The sequence below is a fragment of the Trichosurus vulpecula genome, chromosome 1, assembly GCF_011100635.1.
Source record: "Trichosurus vulpecula isolate mTriVul1 chromosome 1, mTriVul1.pri, whole genome shotgun sequence".
In the NCBI taxonomy this organism is placed as follows: Eukaryota; Metazoa; Chordata; class Mammalia; order Diprotodontia; family Phalangeridae; genus Trichosurus; species Trichosurus vulpecula.
Window position 1 is genome coordinate 545201338 of NC_050573.1, and position 18707 is coordinate 545220044.

General features: G+C 39.8%; 1 protein-coding gene and 1 pseudogene across 1 annotated transcript in view; both read right to left on the reverse strand.

Moving 5' to 3' along the window:
- FRMPD1 (FERM and PDZ domain containing 1) overlaps positions 1–18707 on the reverse strand; it is a 125647-nt gene that overhangs the window by 25049 nt on the left and 81891 nt on the right. Inside the window, exons 4-7 of the mRNA XM_036741549.1 lie at positions 16473–16575; positions 14108–14153; positions 7132–7239; positions 4964–5059 (exon numbers count right to left, since the gene is read on the reverse strand). Coding sequence (XP_036597444.1) covers positions 4964–5059; positions 7132–7239; positions 14108–14153; positions 16473–16575 — 353 coding nt within the window. The remainder of the gene's footprint in view (positions 1–4963; positions 5060–7131; positions 7240–14107; positions 14154–16472; positions 16576–18707) is intronic.
- Positions 1670–2091, reverse strand: LOC118834109 (annotated as a pseudogene).

Sequence of the window (18707 nt, forward strand, 5' to 3'; positions counted from 1 at the left end):
TAAGTGTCTGAGGCTAGGTTTGCTCTCAGGAAGAGGAGTCTTCCAGACTCCAGACTTAGCACTCTATCCCCTGAGCCATCTAGCTACCAACAAGGAAAAAAATCTACAATGGGCTGTGATTGGTGTTGGTTAAAGAATTCTCACACCAGGCGTTTCCACAGCTCATTCTTCTATTGATTGCATCAACTCTTCCTTTTCCACTTCAAATAACCATTTCTCCTAACTCTGAAATTTATCTTCTACCAGGGGTGTGTTAATGCTACTAACTTCTTTATTCTTTCTAAAAATACTTCAGACATTCATTAAGCAAAGCATAGTGTCCAGAAAGAGGGGGATAATAGTAGCTCCACCCCTAGGTAGGCCATATCTGTTCAGTCCTGAGCACTACATTCTAGGAAGAGCAATGATAAGCTGGAGAAGGGGGTGATCCAGATGATCGAAGGCCTCGGGGTCGATGACAGCTGAAGAAGCCTGGGAGGAGTCACATGAGGTGGGGGTAGGGGGTAAGATTGATAGCTGATATTTGAAGTGATGTCACATGTAAAAAAGGAATATAAAACCTTTCCTGATTTGTTCTGCTTGGTACCTAATAACGGGTACAGGTTTCAAAGAGATAGATCCAGGCTGGGTATGAGCAAAAACATCTTTGCAAACAGAGTTATCCAAAAGTAAAATGGATTGCTTTCCTAAAAGTTTTCAAGGAAAGTTTAGATGATCACTTATTGTGGGCACTTGTAAATATTATATTTCAAAGGATTCAGGAGAAAACTGGATAAGATATCTCATTTCCACTAAGAGAAGCTATCCAAGGAGAAATGGGAAATACCCAAGAAACAAATTCTGAAGACTTAAATGCAAACAATTCCAAAGAAGAGGAAAACAGAGAGATTTGTCTGAAAAGATAGATATAGATGCACAGAGAACTCACTAACCAATTTAGATTTTTTTAAAAGTGTACAGAAAATGGAAGCAAAACCAGGCAGCAGAATGAATACGTCTGTGAAATGGTCCTGTAAAATAGTGTAAGGAAGGCCAAAGCTCAGAATGAGCTGAAGCTGGCAAGGGAAGCTAAGGATGACAAAAAAAGGTTGACTTTAGTTTTATGGGGTTGTGGAGGAAAAAGAGAACTGAAGAAGGGAAAGGACTTTTTGCTTGAAATGGACGGGATGATGATAACTAATGGAGCTACTCATTTCCTGTTTTCTTTCTGGTTTTTTTGTTTTGTTCTGTTTTGTTTTTGGTAAAGGAAAATGACCATTACATTGGAAATGACTGAACAAAAATGACTAACCAGGATAAGTAAAGGTAAAGTAAGAGAGCACATATTTGCCCTTAATGAATTCAAGTCACCTAGCCCAGATGAATTGCATCCTCTGAGGAAAGGATCACAAATATCTTTATTTTCAATAAAAGGGAGAAGAACAGATTCTGAAAATTATAGGCCAGTGAGCTTTACTTTGATTCCTGGGAATATTCTAGAACAGATTATTTAAAAAGATGGTTGGTAAACATCTAGAGAACATCAAAATTAGGTCATGCTGGATTAACCTCATTTTTTTTTTCTGACAGATTATTAAGAAGATAATTCTTTAGATATACTTTATGTAGTTTTTTATAGGCAGACACTTTAATGAGGCTTTTTTTTTTTAACAAATGGGCTTTAGGAGAATCAAGCCATGTCACCGGCATTAGATGCAATCCTAGGCCACAAGTCAGGATACTCCTCGGCACAGGACCCGTGATGGCTGAACCTTTCAACTCGCCTGTGTTGTTTCCTATGACCCCTGCATTGTCTTCAAAATATAGGAACACACCATCTTTTCTCTGATACGATCTCCGTTGCCGTATTACCGCTGCTGGATGAACCTTCTTCCAGAGCTCTGGTTTCCCCTTTTTGACTGTGGCCATTACCACGTCACCCACACCAGCTGCAGGAAGCCTGCTCAATCTTCCCTTGGTCCCCTTCACAGAGATGATGTACAGGTTCTTGGCACCTATGTTATCAGCACAATTGATGACAGGTCCCACTGGGAGCCCCAAGGAAATTTGGAACTTTGCTCCGGACAACCCACCACGTCCTGGCTTAGACATATTGGCTCCTGGAAAGCACGAAAGAGCTGTAGTTTTGTTTTTTTTTTAAGGGAGGCTCTTGATAAAGTTTCTCTTACCATTCTTGTGGAGAAAATGAAGAAATAATGATTACATGATATTATAATTAGAGGGATTCAGAACTAGTGGCAAGGCCAGACTCCAAGAGTATCTCTTGTTAATGGTTCATTGCAAACATGCGGCCGCAGGTCTCCAGTGGAGGACTCTAGGAATCTGTGCTTGGGTCCTATGCAGATCAATATTTTAATCAGTGACTTGAATAAAGGCATAAATGGCATGCTCATCAAATCTGCAGATGACACAAAGTTGGGAGGGATGGCTGACACACTGGACAAGAGTTAGAATCTAAAAGGATCTTGAAAGGATAAGAGCTCTGGGCTAAGCCTAGTAAGATGAAATTATTTTTTTCCATGTTATAAATATTTAATTTTTCATCAAAATTATCTCAGAATATGTTATTTCAGTTCTATAAAAATAACATAACATTTATTTAAAGACAATGTCATTATTTTTAATTAAAAATTAAGACAGAAAATATTTGGGGAGATAAGTCTCAGTCACCAGATTCTCATAGCAGCTAGCAGCATTGATTTCACTCCCTGGATATTGACATTTTTCTTCCCAGATGCAGTTTCTTTCCATCTTGATATAACTTCCTGCTCTCCATGAATAGGCATAGCCAGAGGGATTCACCCCTGCACTTTCAGTATACATGCATCCATCAACCAATTAATAGCTTACTAGTCCATAAGATGAAATTTGATAGGAAAAATGTAATCTCTTATGCTTGGGTGCAAAAAAATCAACTCCTCAAGTATGAAGCGGAGCTTCTTGACTTGAGAGGCATTGGACATAGGATACAGATTGAGACATTTTTTTTGACATTTGTTCTGCTTGATCATGTATATTTGTTACAAAGTTTTTATTTTTCTTCTTTTCTTCATTTGTGGGATAGGGAGGTGAGAAAGAAAGAAAGACTTTTGTTAACTGAAAAAAATTATATTAAAACAAATAACAATAAGGCAGGGAAGGCATGTTTGGACAGAAGCTGTTCTGAAAAAGGTCTGGGAATTTTACTAGACTGAAAACTCCATGAGTCAGCAGCCAAAAAATAAAAAAACTGTGATCTTGGCCTGCAGTAAGAAGGACAGAGCTTCCAGGAAGAAGGAGGTGATAGTCCCACTGTTCCCTGCCCTCATCAGAGTACTGTGCTCAGCTCTAGGTATCATGGTTTGAGAAACATGCTGTTAAACTAGATAGAGTGCCCAGAGGAGGGAAACCAGAATGATAAGAGGTCCATATCATATATGGATTAGCTAGGGAGATTTAGCAAGGAGAAGAGAAGACTGAGGGCAGGGGGACCATGATAGTTGTCTTCAAGCCTCTGAAGGGATGTCATGTTGAGGAGAATTAGACCAGTTCTGTTTGTCCCCAGACAGTGGAACCAGAAGCAAAGGGTAGGAATAGCAAAGAGGAAAAACTTTCTAACAATTAGAGCTGTCCAAAAGTGTTCTGGTGCCTCAAGAGGTACTGGTTCCTACTCTTTGGAGGTCTTCGAACAGGGGCCATGCAATTATTTGTTGGATACCTTATAACAAAGGTTTTGGATGCGTATGTGTGGGAGTAGATAGAAGCTGAAGTCCCTTCCCACTCTCAAGTTCTCTGATTTTCTCAATTACCCTTTGGACTAGATGCCCCCTGTGCTCCCATCCAATTTGGGGATTTTATACTCTCTCTTCACAAAAATCACATACAATTCATACTTATTTAGTTTAAAACTAACTTTATTCTCTCCTTACTAGGCACTGGCATTTCTTGGCTATAAAGAAACCTTCTCTTTTGGGGTGTTCTCCTTTAGGCTTAGAGAAAATATGGTACCTGCCTTCATGTACTAACCAAATAAAGGTTCCAGCACTGCATATGTTGTGTGTGTGTGTGTGTGTATGTACATGTATATGTATATATATATATATATATATATATATATATATATATATATATATATATATATATATATGTGGTCTTGTTGTGTACATGTTGTATACACGTATATGTCTTGGCTATTATCTACTCCCTAGAGCTACATAATCCTAGTTAAACCCACTCTCCCACCCCAAAAGATGATAACTGGGAGTGGTGATTTTATTTATCCAGTATTTCAAAGTTTGCAAAGCATTTTTGTTTTGATGAGGAGTCGTGTGTATTTCGATATACCACGTCCCACCATAGTCTGTAGAAAGAAAAACCAGATATATGATGGGAGAAAAGAGGTCAAGAGAGAAAACTATGCCCCCACAGGAAAGAGATCAGCAAAATCTTCCAGGGGCCATAAACAACAGCTAAGAGGCCAAACAGGATGCTGAATAATGTAGCCGAAAAACACTTAAAAGTACATTACCTCATTAAGTCCTCCATCCAGCGAGGCAAATACAATAAACATTTTCCCCAGTTTACAGATGAGGAAACTGAGGCTTGGAGAGAATAAGTGACATTTTTAAAGTCAAACAGCAAATGTCAGAGGTTGGATTTGAACCTAGGTCTTCCTACCTCAAAGTCCAGTGCTCTATCCATTGGGCCATGCCACCACAACATTTACTCCTCTGATATAATTACAATATAAAGTTAGTCCTTAATTTGGAGACTGAAGCCTTGCTATTATATTTTGTTTTAGAATGGATGTCAGTATAAGGGGCGGGGGGGGCGGTTATCTTGAACTCCACGTAGGGTGTTTTACCAGTTTCACTGTCTTCGTCACCTCCTAAGGCAGAGAGCCCAAGGATAAGATCTCAGGATGCTATTTCTCTTGCTAAAAAGTTCACTGAGGAAAAGAAAAATCAAAATAAATTCACAATACCTTCACAGTTGTGTTTTTCTCAAATTTGAAAGCTTTGGTCTGTCCATTCTCCAAGTATACCTTGAGAACATTGGGCATACATAGCAGAGCATTCCCCTGAAAAACAAAATCATTAATTAGAAACCAATGGCCAGTAGGAGAGAGTCTCTGTTCCTTAATAGCATGAAATTTTCAATCAGGTGGATATCTAAAAAACAATCAATAACTCCAGTTATTTAAAGCTTAATTGCAGCACTAAGCCTATGTGCCATACAATGTACTGTGATGGGGGGTGGGGAGGAAAGGTAAGCTTTTACTTTTTTAACATCTAAGGAAAGCTTAAAGTAGAATAGAATCAGATAAAAATGAGTCATGTAACAGTCAGATTCTATTTCATTGTAATATTTTTTCTGCATTATTTATTAATCATTGTCTGTTACATTTGACTATTATTTTGGTTCTCAGTGTGTTTTGTGTGCGTACTTTATAAATAAAGACAATCTTTGGCTTCCTCAAAAGTTCTTGCTTTTTTAAAAAAAATTATCTTCTTTGTAACAAATTATAGACTTGATTTTTAAAAGATTTAAAAGAGAGCCTGCATTTGGTACTTAATGTAGACTTGTGAAAGGCGGGAGAGTAGTTTCACCGTGCTAATGAGGGGTTATTTTTTGGCTGCTGAGATTCTTATACTAAGGCAGTATTAGTATTCTTTTGTGAGAGTACCAATGCTTAGGGCTTTTTAATTCTGAGTAGAAACTCATTAATGACTGACAGTTAGGTTGGGTGAACACATAACTTTCAACTTCCACCATGCTTTAATAACTCATGCAAATTATCTTGAAGTTTCACTAAACAATAGTGGAGGAGTAGGTTGGACCTAGTAACCTGCATTACTGTAGCTACAATCTAAATTATTCTTCTTCCATACAATGATTGCACAACTCAGAAATTACACAGAGAAGAGGCAAAGGAGATCAGAAGGAAATACACACAAACAGACCAGTTTTAGAAAAAAAATGTTAAATTTAACATATAGTTTAAAATATAACTCTACATAAAAATGTTCATGGTATCATATATAGTGTTCTTTTTCAATTCTTTGCAAACAGTAATGTTCATATTTGTTGATTTTTTTCAAATTTCTAATACAAACAAGAGAAAAAAATTCAAACTAAAAATAGTTTTGCAAAGTTGTCTTCAAACCTCTATGGATTGGTACAGAGTATAGGGAGCAGAGCAAGAGAACAAGTTATATAATGACCACATTTTTAGAGAAAAATAACTTTGAAAGCCTTTAGAGATCTTTGATAATGCAATGATCAACCATGAGTCCACAGGACTGGAGATGAATCATGACATCCGCCTCTTGGCAGAGGTTAAAAGAAAGATAAAATTTAATTCATTTTAGTTCAATTTAATAAACATTTATTAAGTGCCTACTATGTACCAGGCACTATGCTAAGCACTGGATTTAAATTCCAATATAAAATGAGACACACATTTTTGGATATAACTATGTGGGAATTTGTTTTACTGGACCATACATTCTTGTACACTTGAGAGTTTTGTTTTTCATTTTAAAAATTGTTCTGGGGTGGGGGGGCATGGAGCATTGTAAGGGAGGGATAATTAAACTAATTTATAAAAAAAAAAAAACTCCACAAAGTAGTCTTTTCCCAATCTCTTTAAAAGTACCCCTGTTTCCAGCTTCTTTGGACTTCCTTCATAACTTATTTTGCTGTCTATGGATTATTTTCTCAGCAATTCAACAGTATCACAAGCCCTTCTCACACTTCGGATTCTGTCACTTAAGAATCTTTCCTTAATTCAGCAATAAACGAATGATTAAAAGTAGTCAGAAAGCTACTACCTGAGAACAAGTATAGATTCTAAATGCAAAGCTTTAAGATAAAAACCACAAATTACTAACTTGGAAAGTTACTGTCTTATCATGAACCAAGAGTGGCAATACCTCGTCAAAGCATATGCCTAGATCTCCTAAAGTGATTTTAAACTAAACACATTCTAAAAATGTTAGCACAGACTTTACTGTAATCCTGCATTCTCTCACATGCTAATGGGCTTATGGATATCCATATTAATATGTGAAAGTATTGAGTAACAAAATGATAATGGCTGAAATCTTCAGGATGATTCGTTGCAGTCTCAACGAGTTAATGTTTACAGACCTGAGAATGACCATTCACGAGTACCTCTTCAGCAAAGTGCACCTTAACAGGATTGGTCTTTAGCCTGGCTCTCTTCTCTTCGGTTAGAAAGGAGGACTTAGGGACACCCTATGGAATAACATATTAAGAATTACAAAGCCGATCTCTGCAATGATGATTTTAATAATCAACATAGTTATTATTCATATTATTAAAATTAATTTTCTTCACAAACACTGAGAATTTAAGTAATACCCACAGGAGAAGATATACCTTATTCAGATACAGTTTAAAAAATATTGAGACTCCATCTATATTGTGGAAATACAGGGACTCAAATACCACCATGCCCTTGTCTTTTTCCTTCAGGGAATATTATCTCAAGGCCTTGAGGGGGGTGGACATCCAGTAAAAGACATTGTGCCTAGTCAGCTTTGATTTCCAAGTCCAGCTTCAGATCATTCATGCCTTGGCAAAGTCAGAGCTTTCAGTATGACATGGAAGGAAGGAAGGAAGGAAGGAAGGAAGGAAGGAAGGAAGGAAGGAAGGAAGGAAGGAAGGAAGGAAGGAAGGAAAGAAGCAGGGAGGAAGGGAGGGAAGGAAAGAAGGAAGAAAAGAATGAAAGGAAGGAAATAAGCATTTATTAAACACTGACTGTGTGTCAGGCACTGTGCTAAGCACTTTATAAATATTATCTCATTTGTACTAATGACAACCCTGGGAGACAGGTACTATTCCCCGCCCCCCCCCTTTTTTGCAGGAGGAAGGCAGGGCAATTGAGGTTAAGTGACTTGCCCAAGGTCACACAGCTAGTATGTGTCAAGTGTCTGAGGCTGGTGCTCTACTCACTGCACCACCTAGCTGCCCCAGCAGGTACTATTATCATTCCCATTCTGAAGATGGGGAAACTGAGGCAGAGGTTAAGTGACTTTCACAAGTTTACGCAGCTAGTAAGTGCCTGAGGCTGGATCTGAATTCAGGTCTTCCTAACTCCAAGCCCGCTGCATTACCTAGCTGCCACTAAGTCAGACTCTCTCTATACAGAGAGGTAAATGACCCAGAAAGTTGTTAAGGAAGCTGTGGGCTATGATCTTATACCATCCTTTCATCTGGAAAGAAAATACTCCACCTCCTGCCTCTGTTGTCCTGGGACCTATGAAACCACTCCGGAGAAATTTCCCTTCTCCTTTACTTCTGACTGCATTGTGCTCTCAGTCTTGAGGCTTGGTGGTGGTGGAAGTGGGCTATGCCTCACTGATAACTCACTGTCAGCCACCCAATACCTACATTTGCTCCCTTTATCTTTTCCCCAGGTCTATTCTGTACTGATCAGACCTGGCACAGAGGACCGCACTCAAGTCTGGGTACCACATATTGACAAGGACACTGACCGGCTGAGGAACAACCAGAGGAGGGCAACCAGGGAGATGAAGAACCTTGAAACCAAGGCACACAAGGACCGGTTAAAGGAACTAGGACTATTGGGCCTGGAGGAAAGAAGACTTGGAGGGGCAGAGGAAGAGAAGGCCGCCATGGAGGAGGGGATGTAAGGTTCATTCTCCATCATTCAAGCATACTTAAAAAAAAAGAGGCCCCTAGAATGATTTCTGAAACAGAAACTGGGAAGAAAGGAAAGGAGGAAGGGAAGGAGGGAGAGAAGAAGGGAGAAAAAAAGGAGGGTGAATAAGGATAAGCTCGGAGGGTGGGTAAGGAATGTTTTTACATTTATTGTATAGAGACTGAAAAGTTTATGCTGGTTTAATATTAACAATGAACCATAGTGGTTTTCTCAAAGGAAAATAATTGGAAGGTACTGGACGTGGTGAGAACTCAACAACATCACAAAAAAAGAAATCTATCATATGATACATACATGCATGAAAGGACATATTACCGATAAAAAAAACAAACAAAAAATAACTTTAGCAAAAACAGACCGAAAACCAAACACATCAAGCAAGGGGGACAGTGAATGTGCACTCATTCTTCCACCTTAGCAAACAAAGGAGAGGGGTACGTTTTCTCAATATTTCTTTAGGGCCAAACTTCTTGATCATTGTAATGGCAGAATATTTAGTTTCAGGATTTTTTTTTGTTCTTTTCATTTGAATACAGTGCTTATTATGACAATAAATGGCTAAGGCCTTTGAAGAAAGGAAAGCAAGACAGTGGCTAATGCAAATAAGAAGAAAACAACATGGATTTCTATCACCTCTTCCATATTCCTAAAGGCATGATAACAATCATATGTCACTACCAGCCAGATGATGCAGTGGATAGGGCACTGGCACTGGAGTCAGGAAGACCTGAGTTCAAAGCCAACCTCATGTGTTTACTAGCTGTGTGACCTTGTGCAGGTCTGCAAAATGGCGGTGATAAGAAGAGCACCTATCTCCCAGGGTTGTTTTGAGGATGAAATGAGACAATATTGGTAAAGTGTTTTCAAACCTTAAAGTGATGCGTAAATGCCAGCCTCTTCCTAGTTATAATCCTCCACTGTGTATCCATCTACCGATGCTGAAGTTTCTGAACCTACTGTCGTCTCCTAGGATAAGGATAAGGTCACTCAGCTCAATTCCCTTTTATGGAATCACTCTTTGATTTAAACTAAGGGGTCTTTGGAGTTTTCTTGGCAAAGATAATGGAGTGCTTTGCCATTTCCTTCTCCAGCTCATTTTTCAGATGAGTGACTTGCCCAGGGTCACTCAGCTAGTGTCTGAGGCTAGATCTGAACTCAGGAAAATAAGTCTTCCTGAGTCCATGCCCAGCACTTTATTCACTGTGCTACCTAGCTGCCAGTACTTAGGGGGATTAAGCATCTTCATTAGAAGCTTCTCTCCATTGGAAAGGCCCTAAGTCGGTCCTACACATGGTGTACAGGTGGTAACCAAAAATGGTAATGCATAATGAATGCATGGTAAAAGAACTAACGGTGCACTGACAGTCAATTTAATAGATGAAAGAACAATAATATTAGTTGTAATAGTTGGTGCTTACATAGTACCTTAAGGCTTACAAAACATTTTGGATGCACAATCTCATTTGGGCCTCCCAGTAAGCCTGTAAGGTGGGTACTACAGCTCCTTTTCATAGAAGAAAAAACTGTGGTTGAGAGAGATTAGCACTGTTCTATGCGGATAGAGTATCTAGCCTGGAGTCAGGAAGACTCATCTTCCTGAGTTCAAATCTGGCCTCAGACACTTGCTAAGCTGTGTGACCCTGGGGAAGTCACTGAACCCTGATGCTTAGCATTAAGTCAAAAATCTCTTCACCATAAGGAGTAACCTCTACTCTACTTCCACCTATGTAACAAGACTTGAAATGCGCCAGCCTGGGGAGAGAGGCCGATCACACTGGCATTGACATGGAGCTCTAAGATTTATAAGAATACTTTAGATGCATTGTCATCATTATTAATATAATTGTTACCAGTGATGATAATAATAATAATAATAATAATAATAATAATAATAATAGTGTTTGAAGGTTTGCAGAGTGCTTTACGTATATTATGGCAGTGGTGACATGACCCATTTGATGACATCATCTCCTCTGAGCCTCACAGTATGTGAGGCAAGCGCTATGATGATAATTTTACAAATGAGGAATTTGGGACCCAGAGTGCTTAAATAGCTTGCCTGGAGTCATAGGGGTATGTCAGGTCTGCAAACAAATGACCAAAGAACCACAGAGGTTATACAAGCGCTATTAACTCTAAAAAAATCAAGGAGCTCACACAGATCATTCCCACCACAGTTAACTCTAACAAATACAATAAAATAAAAACAAAATTTTAAAAACAGTGCCAACAGTGGTCATAAGCACGACGCTTTCTTGATTCCATTAGAAGAGGAGGGAAACTGGATACATGGGCCAGGGCCTCCTCTAGGAGAAGACCTGCTTTAGTGAGGCCGCTTAACACGTGTAGCAATGGCTGCATAGTGAGCTGTGCCCCCGACAATGAGGTGTAACAGCAACAACGAGACGAGTTTGATTCACGGCAGGGCTTCATGACCGGACCATGGGTCCCACGGAGGCTTATTTGGGCTCAGGAACTAAGCAGGGCTGCTGTGAAACAATCCTGGGGTTTTGCTGTGGCTGAGATCATCCAGATTGTTGTTATGTCAAGTTCAGGGCACAGCCTGCTTGCCAGGCTTTGGTTCTGGAAAATAGGGTGTCTCCTAATAGTAAAAAGAGAGGGGTGGTCTTGGTGTGGGAATCCTGACAGGCAGTATCCAGAGGAGCAGGAATCGAACCCAGGGACTCTGATTTCAGATCCAATAGAGCTAACAGGCCCCTCTATTTTGACTTGTCTTCTGAAGGCTAAATACACTAGCTCCTTCAACCACTCCTTACAGTTCTCCTGGCTATCCCATGAATGCCCTACACACAGCTTGTCAGTATCCTTCTTTAATTGAGGTGCCCAGAAATGAATGCAGTACTCTGACGTGACCTGACTGGTGAAGATTATGGTGGGCTCTTATCTCCTGTGGTCAGCACATTATTCTCCTATTAATGACACCTAAGGTTGCATTAGATTTTTTTTTTGTCTTTTAGTTGTACCATACTATTAGATCATTAAGTTTGTGGTCAACAAAAACCCTTACAACTTTTCCACATGAAATTCTTCCTTCCTCCAACTTCTACTTGTGCCATTGATATGTATATAACCAAGATGCAGAACTATTAGTTGTGTGAGCATTTTGTCAGCCAGTCATTTCAGTCATGTCTGACTCTTTGTGGCCCCATCTGGGGTTTTCTTGGCAGAGATACTGGAGTGGTTTGTCATTTCCTTCTCCAGCTCATTTTACAGATGAGGAAACTGAGGTAAACAGGGTTAAATGACTTGCCCAGGGTCACACAGCTAGTAAGTATCTGAGGCCAGATGAGTCTTCCCGACTCCTGGCTCAGCATGCTATCCATGGTGCCACCCAGCTGCATTGCCAGTGATTCCATTCTCTAAATAAAAATGACCACAACTGTCATACCTCATACTAGGTACAAGATGTCACACACATCTCTAGCTATCTTAGGCCAAAAAAGCCTATCTCTTAGTAGTCCTAGAACCCTCTGTTGACCCATACGTCCAAAGACGTCATGTAAAGATTTTGCAACATGCCCTGGCTAGCACCAATCACTTGGTGGTACTATGCGTGGGACCAGTGATAGTCTGGTTCAGTACTCTGTTACACAATCCCAACTTCTCATTGTGTAGGCAGTTTGAACCTCCTAAGTTCTGGAGCTTGAGTCCTTTAGCATCTCTGCTATTCTTGACTTCCTTCAGTCCTGCATCAGCCATTTGCTTTCACTCCCAATCCCACACAGATCACTGAGGCAGAAAAGGTTGGTACCGTGCAACAAGGTCCATGTGTGATGTTGGCCTGCTATCTGGTGGAAGCCCCAAGCTCTCTCCTGCTCGGCCATTTACTCATGACCCAGCTCCCTAGGTATCATGTAGATATGTTGCCTTTCACACAGGGCATCCGCACCCACCTTAGTTATCTCTAGTTGGTAACAAATGCTTAGTTGGCTAATATTGCTACGTATCTCTGGAAAGTGGCATCCAGAATGGCGCTGATCTGAGTGGCAGCGAATTGTTAGTCTGTACTTACAACTTGACTCCATACACACGGTTTTTATACCAATGGCTAAGTCAATGTTCATACGGCGTAAAACTCTCATTCTTGGCTCTCTTTTCTACTTTCACTGAAGAAGCAAACAGGGAGTAAAACCATTTATCTGAGCAAACAAAAATCAGAGAAGTTCTACAGATAGGAATATGCCAGAAGATACACAAGAGTAACATTTCTATAGATGGGAACGAGGTAAGATCTTAGCTTATCCAAGCTTTAGTCCTACCCAAAGGAAATTCTGCCTGTGAGGTCACCAGGGAGGCAAGCTAGAATCAGGGATGCCTTGAAGTGCCAGCTTCTCCTCCACGTCTGTAGCTCCCAAAGTCTTTCTCTCTCTCCCCAAAAGAATGTCTTGAACCACGTGTATCTTTCCACAAAGCTCTCCCTTCCAGTCTTAACTGACAAATCTGAGTTTAGAGCTGTATGCGCTGACTCCCACCAACTTCAAAGCACTAAATAAATGCCAACCGTTATTATTATATGGAAATTCGCTAAATACAAAGAAAAGCCTGAAGTCACTGCCCCCTGAGAATTTTAATACCTTGCAATAAATCTAGAACACACAAAAAAGAGAAAAAAAGAAAACAAAGATCCTGTACTTCCCCATTCTCTTCAATAAAAGTAGGGATATGTGATGATGCCATGTTCAAAATCTAATTCCAATCTAAACAACTCTTAACTACTTTCTTCCATGCTTCTTAAGAAAAGACCTATTTCATCCATGACTCGTAGAAGTATTTGCTTTCTTCATGCTCACTTTCCTTTTCCCTACATGAGATGGCAAGGGAACAGACGGTTAAGAGAAATGGGTCTCTCCCCGAAAAACAAAGCATGCCTTCAGAACTGCTATGAGGTGTAGGGGTGAAGGGTACTTACAGGCCTGTTTCCTTATACCCTGCTAGGTATTCCCATGTTGCTTTTTTTTTCTTTTGAGGCAAGTGGGGTTAAGTGACTTGCCCAGGGTCACACAGCTAGTAAGTGTGCAAGACTAGATTTGAACTCAGGTCCTCCTGGCTCCAGGGCTGGTGCTCTATCTACTGCACCTCTTATCTGACCCCACATGTTGCTTTAATAAGCACACATCCCATTTCTCCATCTACACCATTAAACCATAATGGAGGGATCATGCCTCATTCTTCTACAGATTTCCCCCAACACCAAGCTTGTCTATGAACCAACAGGACTCAATAAATTAGTTGACTGGTTAGTTGACTGATCTTACAAAAAGCAATTAACTTCCAAACAGTATTCACTATCTGTAATTTGCCTTTTCTCCCATTCTCAGGTAGATTTCCCATTCAGTAGGTATTAAGGGTTTCTAGATATTCCAGTCTCATCTCAACAAACATGATAAAGGAATTTACCGAAGTACATCGAGCAACAGTGACGGAAAGAGAATCTTCTGTTTCCCTGAAAAAGAGACAAATACATTTAGCTGTTTCAAGTGAAGGGAGGGAGGGATAATATCCTTGGCCAGAGGACTAAAATGAGGTATATAGTTATAAAGAAACCTCTCTCTTTTCAATCTGTCTTATTAAAACTTAGGAGTCTATGGGGGTTAAGTTTAAAAAGTAGCTCAGACTGTACCAGGCATGTTCTTTCCCACTACCAAAATAATATGATCTCTAGGACATCATAGATACAAGCCATAGACACTTGAGACAGCACGGTACACTCAGTAATTAGAGCACTGGACTAGGGAAAGGAAGGAAACAAGTATTTATTAATCACCCACTATGTGCCAGGGACCATGCTAAGTTCTTTACTAATATCTCACTTGATATGACAATCCTGTGAGGTAGGTGCTATCATTATCCCCACTGTACAGCCAAAGAGACTGAGGCCTAGAGAAGTTTGTTCATGGTCACAGAGCTAGTAAGTGTCTGAGGCTGGATCTGAAGTCAAATCTTTCTGACTCCAGGCCCATCACTCTATCCACTGTACCACCAGCTGCCTCTATCTGACTTCCGGACTTGGAGAAAAAAAGAAAAATGTTGACATCGGCAGTTCTCCAACTTTCTGGTCTCAGCACCCCTTTTTTACTCCTAAAATTTATTGAATACCTGGGAGAGTTTTCGTTTCTATGAGTTCTATCTATGGATATTTACCATATTAGAAATTAAAATGTTTAATATTATTATAATAGTTTTGACCTCATCAATGCCCTGAAAGGGTCTTGGAAATCCTGGAGGGTCCCTGGATAAGGAAATTGAGGCAAACAGGGTTAAACGACTTGCCCAGGGTCACACAGCTAGGAAGTGTCCAAGGCCACATTTGGACACAGGAAGATGAGTCTTCCTGACCCCAGGCCCAAGGCTCTATGCGCTGTGCCACCTAGCTGTTTTTGTTCATTGGTGGGAGCATTAACATTAGTGAGATAACTGGTCCAATAAAACCTCTGAGTAAGTTTCGGAGGAATTTGGTTGCTTTTTTTTTTTTTTTACCAGTTGCAAAAAACACACCTTGGCTATCCAAATACCTAGAAAGGAGATCAGTGACTAACTAATCTTGGGACTCTCCCATGTGGTGACCTGGCAGAGATCTTATGGAGCACTCAGGTTTATAAAGCTACTTGAAGGAAGGTGGGGTATGTGTGTATGGGAGAAGCAAAGGCAGAGGATAAACTCTAGACCTGTAGTTTCCTCAATGCGGAGAATTCTCATCAAGAAGATTCCTTTTCCTATGCAAACTTTCTCTCTCCTATTCTTAGAGTTGTTTGGGGGCAACTCTGTAAAGTTAAATAACTTGCCAATCGCAAAGCCAATGGGTGTCAGGGGTAGGACAACACATCACATAAGCATTCTCTTCTTTTGCTTTTTTGATTATTTCCATAAGTTTTTGTAGATAGTGCTAAAAAGTTTTAAGAACACCTAAGAAGAGAGTACACATTTAGTATAATCTTCATGGAGACCAGTGATTCTCCTTCCCCCCCCACTCTCTCTCCCCCCTCTCTCTCCCCCCCACCCCCGTCACTGTCTCTCTGTCTGTTTCTGTCTCTCTGTCTCTCCTTCACTCCCTCCCCGCCGCTCTCTCTTTACTTCTCCTTCTCCCTCTCCCCCTACGCCCTACCCCCTACCCCCTACCCCCTTCCTTTAGAACTGAAACAACCAAGGACAGTTCTATCATGGAAATCTTCCTTCTCTAACAGGCAAGCATTTATACCCTAGAAACTAGCAAATACTGCAAATCAGGTCTTGATTTATTGCTTTGTTGACTGTCTTGGCCTAAGAAAGTGATGGAGAAAATGTTAAAATGCAAATCAAACTTAAAAATGGGGACACAAGTACCTTTTTGGGGGGAGAGTTGATTGTTAAACATTTACCAGCACATCCTCCCTGACTTGAGGGCAGAAGCTAGTTTTATATGTCTTTTATTAAGTGCCTATTGTATATGAGGTACTAGAAATAAGAAGATAAAACCCGAACAGTTCTATTAGAATATATCTGTACATTTCTTAAGTGACAGGACTTAATGAAAGTTCTAGTAAGAGAGTCAGGGAGAAAAGGTAATTTCTCCAGGGACTATTAATCTTACTGTATATAACTCATATGATAAAAATAAACTCGTTCTGTTTTAGCAAAAGAAAGAAAATTTATTATGTTCCTTTTGTACCATTCTTGGTTTCTTTCGGAACTAGCACGACTTCTTTTAGGGCTCTGCTAATCTGTATCTGCATCAATATTTCTATCTATCTATATATCTGTTAATATGAAACATACAGATTTGTACCTTAAAACATCAAGTGCTTGTTCATAGGAAAGGTCTTCCACGGACTGATTGTTCATTCGGAGGATCTGATCACCTGGCAGAAGTTTCCCATCTGCTGTGCTTCCTATCAGACATAAAAATTAGTAACTGTATGCTTTGTATGTTTCTTGTAACTTAGTGGTGCTGTATTTGAACTGGCCAGGTGGTCTAATTACTAAGGTTCTGGACTAGATGCCAGGACCTCCTTCTTATTCTCTCCTGAATTTATGTGGGTTTCAATTTTCTTGTTTGCAAAATGAGGAGGAATACAGACAAGCGGTACAGTTTTGAAAATAACACGTCTCCAATTTGAAATTTTCTTTTGCTTGACTGTATAAATGTTACAAGGGCTTTATTTCTTTTTTATTTTTTACTTTAACAACATTTCATTTTTCCCAGTTACGTGTAAAAACAATTTTAACATTCATCTTTAAAGATTTTGAGTTCCAAATTCTTTCCTTCCCTCCTTCCTGAGATGGTAAGCAAATTGATATAGGTTATACATGTGCAATCATGCAAAATATATTTCCACATTAGTCATGTTGTGAAAAAAGACACAAACCAAAAGAAAAAAGCCCATGAAAAAATGAAGTGGAAAATAGGAAACTTCAGTCTGCATTTAGCCTCCATCAGTTTTTTCTCTGGATGTGGATTGCATTTATTTCTTTTTCAATGGGAGGAGGAAGAGAGGCAGATTTTGATTAAAAAAATTAAATTAAAATTTTAAAATGGTTATCTATTAAAGCTGTTTAAATAAATTCTTGTCAAATAAAAGGAAAAAAAAAACCTGTTAAATTTGTTGTGCACTTGGAGGGAGAAGCACAGCGCAGATTCACATATTCACATATTTTTGCAGATTCACCATATTCACATATGGTGCAAATTCACAGATTTCTGTCCTGCTTCATATGCGAAATGTTCATCTTGTTTGGTGTTTGTTAAATTCAGAATAAAAATAAATTCTAACTCTCCTTCCTCCTCCCCCCTTCCCCAATAAGAAGAAAAATTTCTGCTACACATCAACTGGCTATGTGAATTTCTAGGTAAGGAATTCTTAACCTGGGGGTCCACAGGCAGGATTCAGGGAGGCTGTGAAATCGGTTGGGGAAAATTACATCTTTGTTTTCACTAAGTAAAATTTAAAATTTCTTCAATGATTTAAAAACCTTATTTTCAGAAGGGAACCATAGTCTTCACCAGAATGCCAAATGGGGATCCTGACACAAAAAAAAGTTAGAAACTCTTGCTCTAGGGAGATGCTGGCATATGGTTAGCATTATAATCACTCCCAACCCCTAGCCGGGTGTTCTTTTTGCCTATGCATCCCATTTCACAAATGGAAAAATAAAAACCACTATTCTTCATTACTGGCCCACTGGAAATTATTCCCAGGCCTGGCCATGTAGGTACTTTGGGTGAATCCAAATGCTTTCATTAAGTCAAGATAATTGATAACAAGATTTGAATAGGAAGGGTCTCCGAGGCCAAGCCTATATTTCATGACCAAAGAAGGATGGGACCTGATACAAGATAATAATAGCTGACATTAATATAGCACTTTGGAGGTTTATGAAGTTGTACGTGCATTATCTCTCTGGGCCTCATGACGCCCCTGTGACATCTGTACAGCAGGTACATATCAGGTGAGGGGAGAGTGAGTTGTTTCCCATGGTGACCTAGCTGCTAAGAATTGGATGTAAATTGGAAACTAGCTCTTCCTGACTCCAAGCCCAGCACTGTGTTCATCATACCGCAGTGCTTCTCAAAGAGCCGTGGGGTCCCTTCTCTCCTAATGCTCTGGAGCACAAAAGGAAAGAGGATAAAAAACCCCAATATATTAATTCCTATCGATCAATCAATCAAAAAGCATTTATTTAGCCCTTACGATATGCCAGGCGTTTTGCTAAGCACCGAACGATAGAAAGAATGGCAGCTAGGTGGCCAAGTTGTTAGACCGCCGGGCTTGGAGTCAGGAAGACCTGAGTTCAAATTCTGCCTCAGACACTTAATAGCCCTGTGACCCTAGGCAAGTCACTTAACCTCTGTCTGTCTCGGTTTCCTCAACTGTAAAATAGGGATAACAACAGCCTCTGCCCTCTCTCAGCCTTTGCTTTTCCCATCTGTAAACTGTACACACGGAAAGCGCCCATCAAACCTTAAAGCACCACAAAGGTTAGTTATTATCTAAGACAATAACACCGTTAAGGGCTACTGTTA